General features: G+C 48.6%; 1 protein-coding gene across 2 annotated transcripts in view; it reads left to right on the forward strand.

The window, feature by feature from the left end:
- The window catches only part of RAB6A (RAB6A, member RAS oncogene family), a 59,112-nt gene extending 37,167 nt beyond the window's left edge, over positions 1–21,945 (forward strand). Inside the window, exons 3-8 of one of the 2 annotated variants that reach the window (XM_085216634.1) lie at positions 1,423–1,476; positions 2,629–2,734; positions 4,890–5,001; positions 5,898–5,991; positions 17,845–17,911; positions 19,484–21,945. In XM_085216634.1, coding sequence (XP_085072760.1) covers positions 1,423–1,476; positions 2,629–2,734; positions 4,890–5,001; positions 5,898–5,991; positions 17,845–17,911; positions 19,484–19,548 — 498 coding nt within the window. In that variant the 3' untranslated portion in view covers positions 19,549–21,945. Of the gene's footprint in view, positions 1–1,422; positions 1,477–2,628; positions 2,735–2,801; positions 2,908–4,889; positions 5,002–5,897; positions 5,992–17,844; positions 17,912–19,483 lie in introns of both variants that reach the window. The other variant, XM_085216635.1, reaches the window with a different exon arrangement.
- The last annotated feature ends 934 nt before the right edge of the window (positions 21,946–22,879 follow it).

A 22,879-nucleotide genomic window follows, 5' to 3' on the forward strand; every position in this document is an offset into this window, starting at 1 on the left:
CTCCTGCAGGAGGAGCTGAGCAGATCTCAGGCTGTGCAGCTCTGAGAGCTCAGAGAAGAGCTTTTCTTCTGCAGAAGTGAATCAAATAGACACAAGAGGAAGCAGAAGCATCTTTGGGGCAATCTTCATTGAGTTACTCTTTACCCAAATGGCAGAAGACAAGGCAGGAGGGAAGCATGTTGTCACATCAGGCTTTGATGGCTTCTCACACCCATCTGTCTGTATCATTTCTCTCAATGGGCAATGTCACAGTCCATGATGACAGGTGAAAATCACTGGGTGGCCACGTTGGGACCCACCAGTTTTTATTATTTGTGTATGGATCTCTGGTTCTTAAAAGTGCTCTCCTGATCCAGCTAAGTAAGCTTGCTTGCTTGTGGGTAATGCGTGGCTGCAAATGGAAATTCAGATCTGTTTTTTTCTTAATTTGCAACTGGTTTTCATATATTACTCTCAGGCAGGCTGGCTGGCTCTATTCTCTATTCTTACCACTTAAATTATCTGGCAGAATACAATACATTAATTATTAGTGAGGGTGTAATGGAAGTCTCACGATGTAGATCATTACAGTACAACAGGCTCTCCAGTAGAAGTACCTGCTACAGCATGGGAAAGCAGGGAAGAAGCAGCACGCCTCTTTGCCCTATTATCTTCCCCTTTCTCCTTTAAATCCATTTATTTGGGTCGTTATGAAGGCTCTGCAGAGGCTGCAGCTGCTTGAGGTGCTCAATGTGCTGCTGAGCCCTGGGCAGCCCCATAGCCTGAGCAGATTGCCTTGGTTTTGTCCCTAATGCAAGCAAACTGATAGGGCTCGGATTCACTCCCTCAATACAGCCCTGAAAAATGGGCTGAAGGTCTTTAAGAAGCAGTTCTTGATGGCACTCAGTAGTGCTTTCCTCTTTTTTTTTAACACGTGAGGATATTCTGCACAAAGCTCCTGCTGGTGTGGGATGCAGTTGTGCTGTGCTGAGCTTTAGCATCAGCTGAACCTCAGTGGTTGCTGGGCTGTGTGCATGCGTGTGCTGTTGTGCAGCAGCAGAAGTGAAGCTGTCCACCTTAGCCTTAAGGAAAAAGGCTCAAAGTGAAGATCCCTGATTCTGCTGATGGATGCTAACGTAGGTTGTGGCCTTCTGTGCACAGAAGTCCTTGCTGATACCTGTTTGACTTTATGGGTTATCGGTGAGCATCAATTGAGATGAAGGTTAACAACTTCTTGAGCTTTAAGATACTGTGCTGGTTATGGGTTCTATCCAGGGAATGTTTCATTGAATTGCTTGTGGTGCTTTGTCCCAGTAAGAAAACGCAACGGATTTTTCTTGCAGATCTGCTGCAGTTTGGCAGTAATGTTAACCCTGACAGTCACTGCAGTTGTTTGGGTGTTTTGTTTGAAATGTTCTTGATTCTTTCTTTCTTTTCCTGCAGGCAACAATTGGCATTGACTTCTTATCGAAAACCATGTATTTGGAGGATCGAACAGTGAGTAAGATTTTTGTTCTCTCTGTGCAGTAGGAATGAGGGTCAGCATCTGTTGTGATGGTGCACAGTTCTGACATCACTTGGAAGTACAGCCTGAGCCCTCATCTCCTGGCTGCTTCCAGCCTGACAAGTGCTGTGGGAAAAGCTTCCTTCCCTGCCTGGGGAAGTGGGAAATCATCATTTGGCTCCTGAGGGCCATTTTGTGAATGGCAGAAGGTGCTGTGTTGGCATCCTTATTGGAGAAAACTTGGAGGGATAGTTTGAGAGAGGGGTGCATAAGGGTAGGAGTTCGGGGAAGGAAGCCACACTTAAGCCATTCTGTTTTGGCAATCTGTATTTTATCCCTCAAAATGTTGCCAGTTCATAGCTAGCTCCCTCTAACCAGCTCAGTGTTACCTCCAGCAGGAACCCACGCGTGGTGCTGGTTGCTTAGCTTGGTGCAGCTCTGGTTCCTGAAATGAAACCACTGCCTGTGGTTTAAAATTAGTTCTGATTCTTCCTTAAGCAATTCAGCCACTGAGCTGTTTGCAGGAGCAGGTTGTTCAGTGCTGCATAAGCATGGTGTTGTATAAACCCCCCAGCAAATGTGATTGCATGAAAAGCACTCGAGGGATGAGATATTGTTTCCATAGCAAAACTGGCCCTTGCGCATCTTTCCATACGTGTTGCTTTCAGTACATCCTGCTTTTCCTCTCAGAGCCTTGATGGTAAGAGACATTAAACCTCATCTGTGTGCATGGTACTTTAAAGTGTAAAACCTGATACAGTGATAACCAGCGTTTTATCCTTCCTGAAACATTCACACCAGTAGCTTCTCCAGTGCTTTGGCAGCAGCTGATGGTTTTTTCCCTTACAAGTACAGCATCCTTCCACCAGCTGAGCACTCCTATTTCTCCCCTTCTGGAAGGAAAGCATTTTTGCAAAGAAAAAACAGCAGGAAGGGCTGAGATAGGTGCACACACACCAGCTTGGCTACTGCAGGTGCTTGGGAGAGATTGCTATAAAGGAGAGGACAGTTTGCTGCTGCTCCCAGCCCCCAGTCACCTCCTGCATGAGTTTATATTTTTCTTTAGCTTTTTCAAAAAGTGACAATTCTTTACTCTTTTTATTTTTAGTAGCAGTTTGGCTTTTTTAATTTTCTCCCACCCACAGATCAGGTTGCAGCTGTGGGATACTGCGGGTCAGGAACGTTTCCGTAGCCTCATTCCCAGTTACATCCGTGACTCTGCTGCTGCTGTAGTAGTTTACGATATCACAAGTAGGTATATTGCACTGGGTTTGACCTTTTTTCTTATTTTTCTTGCTTGTTTGACTGATTTTGTTAGGTACGGTTGCAATTATGGGACACAGCAGGTCAAGAACGGTTCAGGAGCTTGATTCCTAGCTACATTCGTGACTCCACTGTTGCAGTTGTTGTTTATGATATCACAAGTGAGTGGGGGGAATTCTGCATTTCTAATACTCTGCCCCTTTCATCCTTTAGCCTAGCTTTGCATGTCCTATCACAACCACGTGCTTGTTCTTCATTCTGGCATGGAAAAATTGTTTTCTTTTACCCTAGTCCAGTTTTAAGCTGGCCACCTGATCACTGCTACTGCAATGTATCGACTGTCTGATCAACTCCCTCATTTTGTAACCCTTTCCTATCACGTTTCCTGAAGTCTTGAGTCCTGGCTGGTCTTGTTGCACTTTGCCCTCCTCCATCTGCTTTTTGGTCACAGTATCACCGATAACTTCTGGTCTCAAACACCTGAATCATGTTCATAGATAGCCCAATTCTCAAATCAGACATTGCACTGATAGCTGTAGCTTGCTTCACTCCATTTGCCCTCCCACCACCACCAAGGTTTGGGCGTGGGCTGGGGGGGAACTGCATTAACATCACATTTTCTCATTTCAATCAGTCACTTTCACACTGTGCAATATATGCGACTTACCACTCCGCCCTTCTCCTTTAACAATTGCTCTTTCATTTCCTACTAAGGTATGTACATTTTTGTGAACTAAAATGTTAGTGCTTTTCTCAACTCTTCTCCTCCTGTCCCTCCCCCCCGTTTCAGAGAGCCCAAACTCACAGCATTCCCTGTTTGCCAAGAGCAGAATTTTGCTTTGGAAGAACGAAACCTTCAGACATTCTCAGTTCTGGGGCAGAACTGACTGAGAGCAACAGCCTAAATCCATACCAATTCTAAAGAGCTTGTCCTTTGCTTTATAAATACCAGGAGATTACAGCAGGAATAAGGAATTTACCTGTGAAATCTTTAATTGTTACAAATAGCACTTTCATTTGAGCTAGAATTACAGGTTAGCTGCGAACCTTGAATTATTCTTTTACCGAACCTAGCAAGTTCAATATTACTGAATAGCAGAGAGACAAATTAAGACACTGGCAAGTGATCAAGCCTTGTCTGTCTGGCACACAATATATTACTATGCAGTAGAAACCATTAAAAAAAAATCAATGACTGTCGAGAACTGCGGCAGAGCCCCATTTGCTGAGTACCAAAAATGACTGAGGCAGCTCCTCAGCTCAGTGGTAGAGGCAGAGCTCCAGGGCAGCTTCTGTGCAACTCCTTTCTCCTAATAGGATGCAGCTTCTCGCCCATGTGCTCATTAGGTCCGGGTAGGCTCCTAAATTCCTTACATTTTGGCTTTTAAGAGCCACAAATTGGCCACCTTAAGAAAAAACACCTGTGGATGTATGAGATTTGTATTGCTTGTTCCACGCAGAAGATCAGGAAACTGCTGGGAACCCTTCAGCAATAAAGGAGTTGCTGGTATTTATACAGCCCTGATATTTCTGAGGGAAAATCCTAAACCCAGCAAATAAAAAGTGCTTAAGCTGTGCAAAACCACAGAGCTCAGAATTCTTCTGAGAAGTGCAGAAGCTGTGGGGCCCTCCTGCAGTAGATGAGCAGTGCAGAATGATGGGCAGGGTCACACTGATCCCCATTCCCCACGCTGAATGTTTGTTCAACTAAACAACACGGGGACTGGTCTAAAAGAACCTTCAATCTTCTCATTCTGAACGCTGCCCAAACCAAATTCTGTATCACAGAATCACAGAATGGTTTGGGTTGGAAGGGACCTCAAGCATCATGAAGCTCCGACCCCCCCGCTGCAGGCAGGGCCACCAACCTCCACATTTCATAGCAGGCTGCCCAGAAGCTGCCACCTCTGTATCTAGAGGTGAATTCCAATGCAGGGAGTGAAGTAGCAGCCCAGGTCAAGTTAGTGCTGTAGCTTTCATGCACTTCAATGTGGGGCACTTTGGGGTTTCGCTTGCTGGTTCTTCATCACCCTCTTAGTCCGATTCCAGAAATAAGAAGCTTCTATTTGAGACCTCCAGCTGTGTTACCTGCGATGCGTGATGAAGCTCTGCAGTGATAATCCTCTCCACTGTTTTCTGTTAGATGTCAACTCGTTCCAGCAAACAACAAAATGGATCGACGATGTCAGAACGGAACGGGGCAGCGATGTCATCATTATGCTGGTGGGAAATAAAACAGATCTAGCAGATAAGAGGTACGGAGGAACAGCTCAACTTTAGCTGCTTTTCTTGGGCTGATGCTCCTTTCTCCAAGGCAGCTGTTTTAAAAGGAACATTCATATTTCCTTCTAGAATGCTGGCTGCGTCTGGAGAGGTCTTGGTTTTTAAGCTTCTCTCTTTTGGGCAAACCCAAAGCACAGACAGCAATCCAATTGCTGGGATACAAATGATGGGTGCAAGTCATCCTCCCCTTTAGAACTCTACAAGGTTTTTGCATAAGTTGGCAAACTTCTTTTTATTAGAAGGTATGCAGCTTCAGTCATAAAAATGCAAAGCAAAAGCACGACATGGAAGTGTTTTGTATCTGATGGAAATCCCTGTTTTCTCAGAACAGCTTCACTCGTGCCCCTTGCTTCAGGTTTAAAACATCCCACTAGGAATTGTTCCGTCTCTCACATGAGATGCTTCATGATTTGTATCTAGAAGCTCTTGATCCAAAGTCCTCTCCAGTTTCAGCTGTAGCAGACTGCTTAGGGAGTGGGGTACCTAGATGGGGGTGAACAGCAGAAGCCTTTCGGTATGAGATGGTTACATGTGGTCCTTCTGCAGTCTGCAAGTTGATGATTGTTACTGGGTATTAAAATCTTTCAGTTGCTACTTCTTGAAGCATAAAAACACAGCTTCCTGGGCAGGGACTTGAAGGAGTCTCGTTGGTCCATTCAGCTGCTTTGCTTTGGAGCCAGGTGTGCTGTTGTGGTTATCGTGCCGTACAGCTGTGCTCAATCTGTGGCAGCTGTATGCAGGGAAAACCATTGAATGCCTTGAGACTGCAATGTAGGAGTCATTTCCTGGGGTTAAAGACAATAGTGTTAATTTTCAAGACGTCCATCTGTTTGGTTTTTATTTTTTAATTCTGTATTCTCTTCCCCAGGCAAGTGTCCATTGAGGAAGGAGAAAGAAAAGCCAAAGAGCTGAATGTAATGTTCATTGAAACTAGTGCAAAAGCAGGATACAATGTAAAACAGGTGAGTAATGCATCCAGCCCTCACACTGCTTCTGGTGGTGCACCTTTGTGACAGTAAGATCTGCTCTTAGGCATCAGGAAGTCTTTGTGTAGGGATATTGGTAGTCTGTATGCAAAAGCTAAAAGCTCAGCTGTTGGCTGAGGTTTGGAAACATTTCTGACCTTGCAGCAAATGACTTGTAATGTTTTCCCTCTTAGAAAAAAAGAATTAGGATTTTGGACCTACAGATCTTCCTTTATACCTTCCCAGACTTCTGATGATCCAGATTGGGTGTTTAGGCTGAAGGAATTAAGGTATCAGTCAGAATGTTGGGGACGAAGGTCTGAGGAGTGCTTCTGTATCTGATCAGTGAACAGATGTGGGCAAACCAATCAAGGAGGAAAGTGGTTGGGTAAAATGCTGTGTGGTGAGATAGCATGAACTGCTTTCTCTGCTTTGTTGGAGGGTAATGAAAGTGCAAACAGATGTTGTTGGATAGCTCAAGCTATTAGTTTTTGAGAGATAACGAGTTGCCTTTGAATTGGGGAAAGCAGGGAAATGTCTTTTGAGCTGCTGCAACTGCCTTACAATTAGATTCGATGCTGTGAGATGGGCAGCAGCTCTTTGCATTCTGGCCTGCCAGGTGATGTTTTATCACTCCGTGTTAATGGAGATAAACCACTTGGCAAGCACTGAACTGGTGAAAGCAGTGAACACTTCAGAACTGACCTGAGGTGTGCATGAAAGAAATTTTGTCTGGGCTTGTTATGTAAGCAGATGTGCTTCGTAGGAGCTCATGGATTGAGAGCCAGAGCTGCACATCTATCCTGACTCTGTATAATGGGATGCTGAGTTTTCATGATTCTGTGATTCATTGATCTCACAGTATTTCATACGAAGTCGTGACCACTGAAGGGTGGCCAGCAGGGACAGAGAGGTGATTGTCCCCCTCTGCTCTGCTCTTGTGAGGCCCCATCTGCAGCACTGCGTCCAGGGCTGGAGCCCCCAGGACAAGAAAGACAGGGAGCTGTTGGAGAGGGTCCAGAGGAGCCACAAAGATGAGCAGGGGACTGGAGCAGCTCTCCTATGAGGAAAGGCTGAGGGAACTGGGATTGTCTGGCTTGGAGAAGAGAAGCTGCAGGGAGACCTCAGTGTGGCCTTCAGTGCTTGAAGAAACAGGAAGGGGAACGGCTGTTTGTGAGGGTGGGTGGTGACAGGACAAGGGGAATGGTTTTAAAGTGAGCCAGGGGAGGTTTGGGTTGGATGTGAGGAGGAAGTTTTTCATGCAGAGGGTGGTGAGGCAGTGGAACAGGTTGCCCAAGGAGGCTGTGGATGCCCCATCCCTGCAGGCATTCAAGGCCAGGCTGGATGTGGCTCTGGGCAGCCTGGGCTGCTGGTTGGTGACCTGCACACAGCAGGGGGTTGGAAGTGGGTGAGCACTGTGCTCCTTTGCAACCCAGGCTGTTCTATGGATTCTATGAAGGGTGTTACAGCAGGAAGCCATTAGTGCTGCAGGATGGAGAGGACCTTCATTCTTGGGTACCTCTGTAGAGCAATCACTTGCACACGTATGTGTGTGCACATATTTGTGAAAATACATGTATTAGAATCATAGAGTGGGTTGGGTTGGAAGAGACCTTGTTTTATGTGCTCAGCTACACCAGTAGTTTGTATACAGAATTTTGTAAGGAGTTGCTAAGAGCAGGATTATGGATTACTTTGGGTGCACCTTATAGACAGGAATGAAGAGTCTGTTATTGAAACATCTCTTGTATATTAGTAGCAAAATTATTCCCTATGCAATGAAATGATTAGATGTGTTATCTTGGTGCTACATTTCTGTGCATTAGCAAGCAAGAAAAGCAGAAAAGGGTTCAGTTCCTGCATCCACCAATTATCATTCTGCAACACAGAGGCTGCCTTGTAATTAAGGCTTGGATTTGGTGCTGGAATCCTGAATATTGTGCACAGAACAGGGGGTGTGCACTGGAGAGCAGCTGCCTCTCTGAGAGGAATGATGATGATGTAGCTGTGCTCCCTCGTCTCGTAGCTGACACATATCCAGATGTCTGTGTCCAAATTTGGAGGGCAGCTCGGTGCTGTGGGGGCTGGGTGGTGCAGGATGGGCTGCTGATCTGAGGTGTCAGGAGGAAAATCATAGCATCACAGAACCACCAAGGTTGGAAAAGACCTCCAGGATGATCCAGTCCAACCATCCACCTGTCACCAATATTTCCCACTAACCCACGTCCCTCAGTACAACCTCTAAGCATTTCTTGAACTCCTCCAGGGTTGGTGACTGCACACCTCCCTGGGCAGCCCCTTCCAGTGCCTGACCACTCTTCTAGAGAAAGTTTTCAGAATGCCCAACCTGAACCTTCCCTGGCACAACTTGAGGCCGTTCCCTCTCATCCTATCTCTAGTTACACAAGAGCAGAGGCTGACCCCCAGCTCAACGCCACTTCCCTTCAGGTAGTTGTAGAGAGCAATAAGATCTCTCCTGAGCCTCCTCTTCTCCAGACTGAACAATCCCAGCTCCCTCAGCTGCTTCCCATTAGATTTGTGCTGCAGACCCCTCACAGCTCTGCTCCCTTCTCTGGACACTCTCCAGGGCTTTCATGCCTCTCTGGCATTGGGGGGCCCAACGCTGAGCTCAGCACTGCACTGTGGCCTCACCAGGACTGAGTGCAGAGGGACAATCACCTCCCTGTTCCTGCTGGCTGCACTATTTCTGATGCAAGCCAGGATGCCATTGGCCTTCTTGGCCACCTGGGCACACTGCTGGCTCATGTTCAACCAAGCATCAATCAACACCCCCAGGTCCATCTCCTCTGTACAGTCTTCCAGCTGCTCTGCCTCACACCTGTAGCGTTGCCTGGGGTTGTTGTGATCAAAGTGCAGCACTTGATCTTGTTGAACTTCATCCCATTGACAGCAATCAGCCTGTCCAGATCCTTCTGTAGAGAGCCTTCCTACCCCTGTGCGGATCAATACTTCCCCCCATCATGGTGCCATCTGCAAACATGCTGAGGGTGCACTCAGTGCCCTCATCCAGATCATCTCTGGGCAGCCAGGTCTGCTGGTTGGCGACCCTGCACATAGCAGGGGGTTGGAACTGGATGAGCACTGTGGTCCTTTTCAACTCAGGCCCTTCTATGATCAATAAAGATGATATCAATAAAGATATTGAGCGGGACAGGTCTTGCATGGTATGCCTGTAGTCCACCCAGGCATGAGGTATCACTGCATAATGCAATGTGCTTTGTAAAGCTGCTGCAGCCATTATGGATGCTGGCTGCATTTAATGTGTGGCAAAGAAACCAACTTTGCATTCTTGTGTTTTTATTCTGAAGCCATTCAGGGATTGTACTAATGAGACTGTCAGAGCAGAAAGCTGGTTCTGAAGCAGTAGCCTCACTTGCACACTCCCCTGGGAAAACTCTTCCTTGTGTAATGGAGGTCTAGACAAACTATGCCTCTAATTTTAATTGCCACGTTACATGCTGTAAGAATGCTGTAAGAAGAAAGGTATGATAATTCAGCTCTGAGCTAAAAAAGAGTCGTGGTGGGTAACCAGCAGGCTCATTCTTTCAGTGTTGGATTGAAGATTCGACATTCGATTGATCTACAGTCACACCAACAGATAACATTATACATCCAGGCTGGATGTGGCTCTGGGCAGCCTGGGCTGCTGGTTGGTGACCCTGCACACAGCAGGGGGTTGGAACTGCATGAGCTCTGTGCTCCTTTGCAACCCAGGTCATTCGATGAATACCCCAAAATCTTGGGGCTGTTACGTGTGGCTGCATCCTCATCCGATTCTTTATTTTCTTTGTGGCTTCTCTGTTGAACAATACAACATTGTCTTATTAACAAATTATTTCCCAATGAAGCTGGAGAGCTTATGGATGCAACTGCAGAGCTGATGCCCTTCCCACACCCTCTATAAAGGCTGTCGTTAATGAGCTGAGTGCAAGTGTGACCTTCCCACAACGTTACAATGCCTAGCCATAATATATTCTGTTTCTGAAGAATGGTTACTGCCCAAATTAATTTTCATACAGGATTTTTAATTTAAATCAAATTATTTTAGATAGAGTCTACATTTAGCCATAACCAAGCTCGTTCATGTGACAGTGAGCATCACCTTGTGCCACATGTCAAATATTCATGTAAAGGTGAGGCTGGTGATGAGTGATTGGTTTCTTCACTGAGCTACAGGTTAGGATTGAGCATTGATCGTGCAGCTTTCACGCTCCCTGTGGTTGAGATGTGTGCATTAGGAAACAGGAACTGCTTTCTCCTTCCACTGGAAGCTCTCCTGTAAGTATTGACACATCTTAGGTTGTCAGTGCTTCACACGGAGCCCATAAACACCTGCAAAATGCTGTTGTTTCCCAGTGCCCTCTTTTCCCAGCACATCTGTCTTGTGGATCTAAACCCCGTGCCTGGCTCACAGTTACAGTTGGTGCAGGAAGAGGCTGGGAGTGGAGTCAGGGGAGGTTTAGGTTGGATGTGAGGAGGAAGTTTTTCATGCAGAGGGTGGTGAGGCAGTGGAACAGGTTGCCCAAGGAGGCTGTGGATGCCCCATCCCTGCAGGCATTCAAGGCCAGGCTGGATGTGGCTCTGGGCAGCCTGGGCTGCTGGTTGGCGACCTGCACACAGCAGGGGGTTGGAACTGGGTGAGCACTGTTGTCTTTTTCAATCCAGGCCATTCTGTGGAGTCCTCCATCCTTTGCTACTTAGATTTTTCCATCCCTTTCTCATTGGGGTTTGTATCCCTGCAGCACTGGATGAACACATCATGTTCTCAGCTCCACCATTGTCTCTCCTTTCAGTAACACCTCTCAGGCCCGCAGCATCATCCTTGCAGAGATGGGGAGGTGTGAGGATGCTGTGGGGCAGTAGGTGGCTCACTGCCCTCATTCCAACCACATCTCTGCATCCTTGTGTGTTGTTACTCTAAGAGATGCTGCCTGCAAAGCTTCGGTACCAATATTCCCCCACTGAGGATATGGAAGAAGGTTCATTTCTTGTCCTGCTTGGGGAGAATCATAGAATCATGGAGGAAGGGACCCCAAGGATCGTGAAGCTCCAACCCCCTGCTGCATGCAGGGCTGCCAACCTCCACATTTAGTATTAAACCAAAGAATAATGGCTAAGATGTTTCTTTTTTTCACCTCCTTAGCTGCAGCTCTTGTTTGCTACCCCCCAGTGGGAGACCAGGGAACTTCTGACTTTGGGTGCTGCTTTTCACTTCTTGCTCATCCTTTTCTGCTGGCTGGCAGCGCTGATAAGAGCAAAGAGCTCTGTGCTCCCAGCAGCAAGCCCACAAAGCCAGGAAGCCTGTGAGGATTGCACCATGCTTCAGACAACATATTTTTCAATGCCAGTACCTTCTACCAGCAGAGAAACAGAGGGGAACGTAGAGCAGACAGCCCCTTTCAGCCCTTTCCCCATAGGGTGATTTACCTGGGGCTCTGTTTGCAGGCACAGAGGTAGGTCTGCATGTGAGCACTGCAGAGAGCTACACAGGGTGCTCAACTTGGATGCTGCAGGCTTTCACTTTGTGACTTCCCAGGCATTTCTTTTTCTCGAGGACTGATGTGATGAGCTGCTGGGGGAAGCCTCATCTCTTCTGTTAGACCAGATTGTAATGTATCACAAAATCCCAGAATGGCCAGGGTTGGAAGAGACCTCAAGGATCATGAAGCTCCAACCCTCACTGCCACATGCAGGGCCATCAACCTCCACATTTCAGAGCAGCCCAGGCTGCCCAGGGCCCCATCCAACCTGGCCTTGAACACCTCCAGGGATGGACAGGGCATCCACAGCCTCTCTGGGCAGCTGTTCCAGCTTCCCTGTGCTGCAGGGCCTCTTAACATACAGCCAGGGCACCACAGGCCTCTATACACATTATTCTTCTGGCTCTGGAGAGAGAGTGCTGAAGGCAAAAGGAGCAGATGATGTACAGAGTGGAAATGGTAATAACATTGTCCCAACGTTAAATTGATGCAATACAGGGAAAAAAATAGGCTTTTGGATCTGAGGTTCAGCTAAGAGTGATTGCCAGGAGAGCTGTAAGGCTGAGGAGGGAAGCAGATAGCTTGCTTCAGTTAACACAGAGACTCCCTCCCCAATTCATTTTATTTGTCAGCCCAGAATGAGCTTTAAAAGACTTTCAGATTCATGCTCTCTCTCAGCAGTCTGTAGTTCAGGGAATCTTGTTTGCCTGCAGCCTTCGTGCCCAGAATATGTCAGGGTTCATTCTGCTGCCTTGTGCAAACAGAGGGGAGGGAGAACCCCTAAGATGTCCTTCCAGCAAACCTGGCACACTGCTGTCCGAGAGCCCTGGGCTGAGCGAGGCACCTGGCAGGCAGGCTTTCTCATGGCAGCTGCTGAAGGAGCCCCACGAGGAGCCCTCCTTTCCCAGAGCTGTCTGCAGGAGCAGCTTGGCTCTTTTTCCCATCCTTTGACTCACGCCTGTCTGATGGGCAGGAAGCACTCTTGGAGTTGAACTTCTTTCCTCGGGGAATAAGAATGAGGGAAATAACGTTGTTTGCTTTGCATTGAGGGGCAGGTTTCTTGCCTGGCTTTTCCATATGGGCAGCAATCCTCCTGGTCCTTCCATGCCACTGCAGAGTGTCACGGTGCCAACTACTCCGTTGTGACTCTGATCTGGTTGGAGTTTGCTGCCTGGCACTGTTCATATCATAGAACCATAGAATGGCCTGGGTTGATCATCTAATTTCAACCCCCTGCTATGTGCAGAGTCACCAACCACCAGCCCAGGCTGCCCAGAGCCACATCCCTGTTTGGGAAATGAGTTGAAATTAATAATGAGGGATGAGGGTTTGTCTGGCTTCGTCAGCAGAGTTGGATGCTGAGATCCAAATTTGGTGTGATTACGTTTTTCAGATGGCTGCATTTCACTTCCAGCCTTGGAAAAAAAGACCAGAGTTCTCACCCAGACATGTTTTGTGTGTGTGTGTGTGTGTGTGTGTGTGTACACACGTGCACAAATACACATCCAAGTGATAGTGTGTGCATACACGTGCATTTATGTGTGTCCCTGTGATGTCTCATAGTGAAGTAAGTGCTGGCTTGGGTCCTGGAGGCACTGGGAAGCAACGAGGTCTCCAAATAGAAGTCAGCTTTCTAAAGTTCTGCTAATTGGATTTGTTCACATATGCTGTGGCTGATAAGCAGAAGGTTAATAAGAAAGTTGATTTTCCTAGTTGCCAGATTTCTCTTTTTAGTCAAATAATTTAAGGGAGAAATACAGCTAAAGACATCAGATTTATTCCTGGGCTTAATACAGAGTAAGGATGACTGTATTTTAAACATTGAGCCCTTCTGTCAGCAGCTCGGTTTAAAAGCAGTAATTCCAGTTGGTTCCCATCATCTGACTTATTTTTAAGACACCCCCCCCACATCCTTCACTCTATTTACTGCATCCCTGATTGGCAGTGTTTGGGAATATGTACTGTAAAAGGGGGAAATGAAATAGCAAGGAATGGAAACAGTTTTTTTTCTGCAGTGCTGTTTCCAGCTCGGATCTCCAAGCACACAGCATCAACTAAGAGATCTGTGGGATGGCACATTTCCTTCCATCAGAGCACAGATGTTGTGTGAGCATCCTCAGTCAGGCACAGCCTGCTCCAAACTTGCACATCTATCCTTAAAACCACGAGAGGGGATTTTTTACTCATCAGAGGGTGGTGAGGCAGTGGAACAGGTTGCCCAAGGAGGCTGTGGATGCCCCATCCCTGCAGGCATCCAAGGCCAGGCTGGATGTGGCTCTGGGCAGCCTGGGCTGCTGGTTGGTGACCTGCACACAGCAGGGGTTGGAAGTGGGTGAGCACTGTGCTCCTTTGCAACCCAGGCCATCCTATCGTTCTATGATTTTTTCACCCCTAAAACCTCTGCACCAAGAACTGGGTTAAAATTCTTCTGCAGTATAGGAGCAACAAAGCACTGTGTGTGGCCTGATTTTGTCTTGGAGGGAGTTGATTTTCTCCATCATAGGCTGCAATGGTGCTGTGTTTCAGATTTAGGATGAGAATAATGTTATACACAGAGCCAAGGACTTGTGCTCCTTGTGCCCTGCCAAAGGGGTGCAGAGAGCTGGGGGGTGGGGGCATGGCCAGGCCAGCTGACCCCAGGGCTGTTAGGGTTAGGGATCAGTAGGGTTAGGGATCAGTAGGGTTAGGGATCAGTAGGGTTAGGGATCAGCAGGGTTAGGGATCAGTAGGGTAGGGATCAGTAGGGTTAGGAATCAGTAGGGTAGGGATCAGTAGAGTTAAGGATGAGTAGGGTTAGGGATCAGCAGGGTTAGGGATCAGTAGGGTTAGGGTTCAGTAGGGTTAGGGATCAGCAGGGTTAGGGATCAGCAGGGTTAGGGATCAGCAGGGTTAGGGTTCAGTAGGGTTAGGGATCAGCAGGGTTAGGGATCAGTAGGGTTAGGGATCAGTAGGGTTAGGGATCAGTAGGGTTAGGGATCAGTAGGGTTAGGGATCAGTAGGGTAGGGATCAGTAGGGTTAGGAATCAGTAGGGTAGGGATCAGTAGAGTTAAGGATGAGTAGGGTTAGGGATCAGCAGGGTTAGGGATCAGTAGGGTTAGGGTTCAGTAGGGTTAGGGATCAGCAGGGTTAGGGATCAGCAGGGTTAGGGATCAGCAGGGTTAGGGTTCAGTAGGGTTAGGGATCAGCAGGGTTAGGGATCAGTAGGGTTAGGGATCGGTGTGGTGCTTTGCCCAGCAGTAAAAGCCAGAAGTAAGGAGGAAAGCAATTTGGGATTTTCCAAGTTATGAGTTGTTTTGTCTTCCTAAGAACCCATTCGTTACCTGTGACAAACCCTGCTTTCCAGGGAATGTTTGCTCTGCATTGGGTATGAGTAACAGCCCCTGAACTGTTTTAAGAGAAATTAAGTGCTGGAGAAGGAAATCTGTGAGTGGTTTACCTGATGTGAGGAGCTGGGAAAGGGGAGATAGCAGCAGGACAAGGGGAAGTGGATTGAAGTTGAAGGTGGGCAGATGGAGGTTGGATGTGAGGGGGAAGTTCTTTACTCAGAGAGTGGTGAGGTGCTGGAACAGCTGCCCAGAGAGGCTGTGGATCCCCGTCCATCCCTGGAGGTGTTCAAGGCCAGCTTGGATGGGGCCCTGGGCAGCCTGGGCTGCTGTGAGATGTGGAGGTTGGTGGCCCTGCCTGTGGTGGGGGGTTGGAGCTTCGTGATCCTTGAGCTCCCTTCCAACCCAAGCTGTCCTATGATTCCATGAATAGATGAAAAGGCTTTGTCACTATGCATAGGACTTGGGATTTTAGATTTCTACGTTTCTATTTCTCTGTTCTAATTAGTCTTAAAAATATCTTGGATGTCAACGTTGGGTATATTGGCTTCAAAGTGAAGATTGCCATGGTAAGGTAGGTAAAAGGTCCCCTTTAAACAGGGGTCTGTAGAAGATGCTTGCAGAGAGACAACACAGCTTTTTGTACCACTGCTCCTTCCATCACATAACCAGGTGTTTATCCATCCTTCCAGTTTCATCCAGTCATTCTTCAGTGCTTGTTGTCCAAGAAATCCATGGAGCAGAGCTCAGTGATGTTCTCATTTGCAATTGGAACGGGCGTACCTGGGGCAGTGGGGAGCTCCAGGATTGCTCTGACATAGGGTTGGGGGTTTGGGGGTGCTCTGTGGGGCCGGGGTTGGGCTTGGTGATCCTTGTGGGTCCCACGGAGCTTCCTCTGCTGTGTGTTGGAGGGGCAGCAGGTCTAACAGCTTCCCTGCAGTGCTGTAAAGAGTGCCTGAGAGCAGCAGTTTACCACCTACTTGACAGCACAGCAGTAGGCTTCTCCAAATGGGGCTGTGGGTGGTGGTTGTGTGTTCTGCAGTGCAGCCTGGTGGCTGTCCAATAAGCCTTTTTTTTTTTTTTTTTTTTTTTTTTTCTTTTAAGTGAAGTTGAGATTATTGAATATTAAATGTTTTGAGAATTGAAGCAGTTTTAGGGACAGAATCGTGGAATCATTCAGGTTGGAAAAGACCTCTGAGATCATCACGTCCAACCCCAGCCCACCACACCATGCCCGCTGAACACATCCCTCAGTGCCACATCCCCACAGTTCTGGAGCACCTCCAGGGATGGGGACTCCCTGGGCAACTGTGCCACTGCATCACTGCTTTTTGGAGAAGAAATTTTCCCTAACATCCACTCTGAACCTCCCCCTGTGATTCTACTAAAAGCAAAGAAAGCACTGAGATTTCGGTGCACGCGTGGATTTGAGCGTAGTGCTGAAACTTTGAGTCTTCCAAAGCAAAGTGAGATTGAATCATGACTTCCCTGGTCATCCTGATGCCAAAAAAGCACTGATCTGCAAAGCTGTTCAGGTCTGTACGTTCACAAGAGCAGGTTGGATGGGGTTCTGGGCAACCTGGTCTGGTACCAGGTCTGGAGGTTGGTGGCCCTGCCTGGGGTTGGAGGGAGGGGAAGGAGTTGGAACTTGATGATCCTCGGTGTCCCTTCCAACCCAAGCCATTCCATGATTGTGTGAATACAAGCAGACAGAGCATCTGGCTCAGTTCTCTGTGGGTCACTGGTTGTAAGTGGTGCAGCTTTGCGTTGTTGGAGGAAAGGGCTGAGATGACATCTTGGTGTCCATTGAAGACACCAAGGCTGACATCAGGCTTGCACTGAGCGTTCCGTGGCTGTCGGTGGGATGGGGGTAGCACACTGATGGCAGAGCTGTCAGGTGTTTGGAAATATTGAGCGTCCTGGATGGCTGATAATGAAATGCATGGTGGCAATATGTCTGAGATGGTATAAAATTCCACGTGTGTGGAGATGTAGAGGTGAGCTGTGGGTATCCCTACTCACTGTGGGGAGTGAACCACATGGCCTCTAAGGGTTCCTTTGCAATTCTGTGATATCACTTCGGCTCTGTCCTTTTTGTAAAAGGTGGGTTTGTGTTGAACACATCAGCACAGTCAGAGCTGTTCTCTGTAGGTGAGAACCAATTAGGCAACCATTTGTTAACTCTAATGAGCAGCAGGCGAGCTGTTCCCTCAGACCTGAGCCTTACTCCGCAAGAAAGGAGGGGGCAAAGCTGGGAGGTTAGGAGAGGGAATCAGTCCTGTTCAGCCCTACCTTCCAGCCTCCTTCAGGCTGTGGGGAGCTGGACCCTCTGGGGCACAGAGGAAGGGCTCAGCAGGGAGGTGGCTGAATGCCCCATTGCTCTGGGATTGCAGGTATTAGGAGGAAGTTTTTCATGCAGAGGGTGGTGAGGCAGTGGAACAGGTTGCCCAAGGAGGCTGTGGATGTCCCATCCCTGCAGGCATTCGAGGCCAGGCTGGATGTGGCTCTGGGCAGCCTGGGCTGCTGGTTGGCGACCTGCACACAGCAGGGGGTTGGAGCTGGGTGAGCACTGTGCTCCTTTTCACCTGCATGCCCTGTTCTGACCCACGGTCCTGGCCCATGCTGATGTCAGGCTGGGCAGCGTGGGCAGAGTGGGGCACGGGCACTGCTCAGTAGTGGCATGTGGGGTTATGAGGGTCAAGTTTCTACCTGTTGTAGTGAGGCTTTTGGGGTCTGGATGTGACAAGCTGAGGTGGAAATCCCAAGTACCAACCAGAGCAGAGAAGGTGACAGAAGGTTTGCTGCCTGAAGCCCGTAACATTTCATCTTCAGTAACAACAACAAATGTGGTCTGCGGATTCTTAGGAATAAAGGTTATATTTGGTGTCAGGCTTTTTGGTGTGAGCCGTGTAAATAGTACAGAAGGATGTATTGATCATTGTTTGAGCTGCATCAAACTGGGGTGTGCTCTTTGAAGTACAATTGTTTTGATCTGTTCCTTGGTTTTTTGTTTTTTTTTTTGCAGCTTTTCCGACGCGTGGCAGCTGCCTTGCCTGGAATGGAAAGCACACAAGACAAAAGTAGAGAAGACAGTATCCTTTATGCTGCAGAGCTGTGGTGGCAGAGCGCTGCCAGTTACCGTGGGTGAAGAGAATGCAGGTCCTGAATAACAAAGGCAGGAGGAGGAGGAGGGGGGTGGTGTCTGTCCTGCAGCCCTTGGTCAGCTTATGGGAGGGGAATGGAGGCAAGTAAGGCTTGAGGTTGAAGTGCTGAGGAGGAACTCTGCTCATGCAAATGGAGGAATCTCCAAGGATGGAGATCCCATAGCCATTTAGCCCTGCAGAGAAGGACCTGGGGGTCCTGGTGGATGAAAAGCTTAACATGAGCCAGCAGTGTGCTCCTGCAGCTCAGAAAGCAAATGGGATCCTGGGCTCCATCAGCAGAGGGGTGGCCAGCAGGGACAGGGAGGGGATTGTCCCCCTCTGCTCTGCTCTTGTGAGGCCCCATCTGCAGCACTGCGTCCAGGGCTGGAGCCCCCAGGACAAGAAAGACAGGGAGCTGTTGGAGAGGGTCCAGAGGAGCCACAAAGATGATCAGGGGGCTGCAGCACCTCCCTACAAAGACAGGCTGAGGGAGTTGGGCTTGTTCAGCATGGAGAAGAGAAGCTGCGGGGTGACCTCAGTGCAGCCTGCAGGACCTCAAGGGAGCCTGCAGACAGGAGGGGAGTCAGCTCTTGGAAAGGGGAGATAACAGCAGGACAAGGGGAATGGTTGGAAGTTGAAGGAGGGCAGATTGAGGTTGGATGTGAGGGGGAAGTTCTTTACTCAGAGAGTGGTGAGGTGCTGGAACAGCTGCCCAGAGAGGCTGTGGATGCCCGTCCATCCCTGGAGGTGTTCAAGGCCAGGTTGGATGGGGCCCTGGGCAGCCTGGGCTGCTGTGAGATGTGGAGGTTGGTGGCCCTGCCTGTGGTGGGGGGTTGGAGCTTCGTGATCCTTGAGCTCCCTTCCGACCCAAACCATTCTGTGATTCTATGGTTGCACTGATGCTGGTTCTTAACCTCAGACCACTCTGGGCAAACGTAGGGCTGAAGCTACACCTCCTGTGAAGCGTTGTAGAGCAGAGGGGTAACAGAGGGGCTGGGGGCTGTGCTGAGGCCACAAGCTCTGTGTGATATACTTGGAGTTGATCAAAAATCCCTCATTTGGCAAGTCACCAAAGGTTAATGAGCAACCCTCTTCGTTAACAAGAGGATGGTGGCAGGATGCACAAGCACTCACAGTTTCATTATCAGGGAGTTTCATCACCAGTTTCTAAATGGAAGAGTAATAAGGCCCTTTGAATTTGACTTCCTGCAGCCTGCAGATAGCAGGAACTGAATGATTGTCTCCCGTGGGATTAATGGTGAGGGATTTTCCAGAGGCTCTTTCACAGATCACGGAGGGTTTGGGGGCTTTGAACTGCTTTTGCTGAGCATTGGAGCCCTCTTATACATACCTAGAGGTCTAAATCAGCCAAATGGACCCAGTGTTTGAAATGAATTCTTGCTCTTTCCCTTCTTTCTGTCCTCCTAATCTCTGTAAAGAGCAACTTGAACCCCCGAGGAGAGGAGGTGGAAGCAGCAGCTGCCCGACCCGTGTCTGTTGGCCTTAACTCCTCCCTCCCAGTGATTGACATCAAACTGGAAAAGCCTCAAGAGCAGCCTGTCAGTGAAGGAGGCTGCTCCTGCTAATACTGCGTGGCTTCTGACTTCCTCCAGAACATCACTGCTTTCCCTCCCTTTACTCTTCATTGACTGCAGTGTGAATATTGGCTTGAACCTTCCCCTTTCAGTAATAACGTATTGCAGTTCATCATCGCTGGCTGTCTCGTGGAGATGATCTATTAGCTTCACAAGCACACACACACACACACACACACACACAAAGAAAATGTCGGTGTCTTCATTATTTATAAGAAAAAGAAAAAAAAAAAAAGCCAAAATATTCCAGCGTATTCTAGTTATAACTTAAAAAAAAAAAAAAAGCAAAAAAAAAAGCAAAAAAAACAACAACGAAAAAAAAAAAAAAGCGAAGAAAAAATAGGTACAATTTCTTAATATTTGTTCCTTTTTTAATATGTTACGATACTGCACTTTGAAATGATGGAACCCCGAGTAAGGAATTGGACATAGGTGAGATGTATGTGCAGAAGGGTGCTGTCAGCCGTCCCCTGCAGCGTCTGCCCGTGTGGGGGAGCAGAGGAGAGAGCTGCAGTGCTGTCCTTACCCAGCAGTCACACGGCTGGTGGCTAAAGCTGAGCTCCTGTGCTTGGAGCAGGGGGAGCACGGGTTGTTTTCAAAGCCCCACCTTAGCAGGGTTTGGAGCGCGGGGTCTTTTTGGGGGGGGATGATTGGAACCAGGAGGACCTGGGGGGGTGGGAGGGATGTGTGTGCGTTAGCAAAACGCTCGCAGGGAACGAGGAGGTGTGTTTGGAGCGTGAGATGGGTGTGAAGAGCGTTTTTTCCTTTTACGTAGAAGAAGAAGAAGAAGAAGAAGAGATGAAACGATGGCTGCGTGGAGAGGTGGGAGTGTGGCATTGCAGCTGTTTGGAGGACGTCAGCGTGGCGTTTCCATGGTTAAGAAAGGGGAGGTTTGAAAGGAACGCTGCCTGAGCTGATGGGGACGTGTGAGTTGGGCAGAAGGAAGGAGCAGAGGTGGCTTTCCCAGGCCACGAGGGAGGGCGGTGGGCACGGCCGTACTGCAGTGAGGTCCCATGGGGGTCCCATGGGGGTCCTGGCGGGAGGCCGCAGCCAGAGGGGCAGAGAGTTGGGTGGGATGGAAGCCAACTTATGGCAATGCAGACGGATGCCTTTATTTTTTTTAGCTTTTTTTTTTTTTTTTTTTTTATGTTGGGTCTTCCAGTTGGGTTAGTTCTGTTTTGTTTTTTTGCATAGAGCTGTAGAGGTTGGTTCGATCAGAGTCGCTTCGTTTTCTATTGAACTAGGCTTCTAATTAACCGTTCCTCTTTGATATTTATTTCTCTGCTTAATTTTTTTTTTTTTTTTTTTTTACTCTTCTGGGTAATTTTGGTGGTATTTTTGCAAAGGGGTCTGTGTAGAGCTTTGGCGAGATGTATCTACCCGAGAAACACGGACGGAACACACTAGAAGTGCACCCTTTTACTCTTTACTAGTCATTGTGAAGTTGCTGTGTCAGTTAATAAACACAATTGTAAATACATTGTTTGCTGGGCGAATAAGGCTGAGATCCAGTGCAGGAAGGGGTTCTTGAGTCTCTGCGTTGCATTGCTGCTCACCAGCAGCTTCACATCCAGGCCCCTCTTGGTTCTCCTCTGCCCTGAGATAACGAAGGGAACCATCCTCACCACCCCCTGCACCAGGAGTGGCTGTAACCTCCTCGGTTCTCCATTCCCAGTGCCAGGCTCGTGCCCTGCCCTGGGTCTCTAGCAACTCTGCACAACAAGAACTTCAAAGGCAGAATGAGCTGTAAAGTGCTTTTATAATGCAATATCAAAGGCAAGGTTTTTTGGTTTGGTTTGGTTTGGTTTGGTTTTTTAACGTGGCATGTCTTGAAATAAACATCAATGATATGTGACAAAGGATCATTCTTTCTTTCTAAGAAGCTCTCGAGGGGAAGGAAACCTGGCTGCTTTTCCTGTATCGTATGGTCTGAACTGTGCAGAAACGATCCATCTTGCCTCTTCGGTTGTTTTCCGTTGCCTTTTCTTCTTCCTTTTGCTTTTCACCCAATCCACGTCGGCCATCGTTTCCCTGTTCCCCACTGGCACACACTTTTTGGGTTTCCCTTTGCTTTTCCTCCATCGGCATGGCCAGTAGAACCAGGGAACAGACTTCTTTCGTGATGACTTTGACGACAGTGAAGGTTTCTGCTCTGTTTCTGTTCTCCTCCCCGCTCTGGTTGTTGTACAGTACATGACGCAGCTGTCCATTACTCACTTCTTTGTCTTGATAACAAGTAGTTGAAGAAATTGTATAAGGGGGAAAAAAAAAAAAAAGGTTCCTTTTCTTCATGTTGGAATGTCACTGGTACCTCAGCTCTGTTTGATAATATGAAACAACAAAAGAATCCGTAGCGCTTGAACTAAATAAATACCTGTCTCATTGGAAGGCTCCTCTCTCTTCTCTGCCTCTGTCCATCGTAACGTGGGGTTTCCTCTGGGTTGGAGGTGTTGGAGGGAGCAGTGTGTGAGGGTTGGAGGTTTTGGGGGGAAGGCATCACAGTGCTCAGTGCTGCGCTGCTGCTGTTGCCCTCTGCCCGACGCAGCTTTGCCTTTCTGCTCCTTTCTTGCTCTTTTGCATCCAGCAGCTTCCTGCCTTGTGTCCCACCTTAGGGGTGCACTCCTTGGACCTGTGGTTGGACCGAACCCCGCTGCTGGTGGACCCCACTCCAGCCCCATCCTACCAGAGACAGCAGCAGGAATGGCCGGGTGAGTACGGGTGGCAGAAAGGCCCCCTGCTTGCCCTGCGTGGTTGGAAATCTCCCCTCTTTTGGCCTCAGTCAGGAGGAAACCCTTCACTGTGAGCACGGGCACTGTGATGCTGCCCGGAGCTGTGGGTCCTGAGGCTGCAGATGGGGCTGTGGGCACAGGGCTGTGGATCCCTGCCCATGGAAGGGTGGGGTTTGGGGGGCTCTGAGGGCCCTTCCCACCCAAACTGCTCCGGGGTTCTGGTTCCTGGAGGGGATGGAGGCAGTCATGGGTCTCTGTCTGTTCTGTAGGCGCACCAGTAGCCCAACCCCAAGTGCCCTCCTTGTAAGGTCTTTATCAAAAACCTTGAGTGTGGTCCTTGTGGGGGTGCCCTGGTGTGGTTGTTAGGGCAACGAGGCAGTGCTGGCACCGGTCTGTGCTGTTACAGAGCTGTAGGGCATCCATCCCATCAGCAGTCAGGGTGCTGCACTCCCTGGCGGCCTCGTTGCAAACCCCACTGCAGCCATGCATGACCCTAGATAGGAAATTACTTGGGATCCCTTTGTACCATCTTTGGGACTGAGCAGCTGCAGGGTGAGGCAGACATTTGGGTCACTGCAGGGGGGGATTTTGCT

The sequence above is a fragment of the Meleagris gallopavo genome, chromosome 1 (assembly GCF_905368555.1).
Source record: "Meleagris gallopavo chromosome 1, MGAL_WU_HG_1.1, whole genome shotgun sequence".
Lineage (NCBI taxonomy): Eukaryota > Metazoa > Chordata > Aves > Galliformes > Phasianidae > Meleagris > Meleagris gallopavo.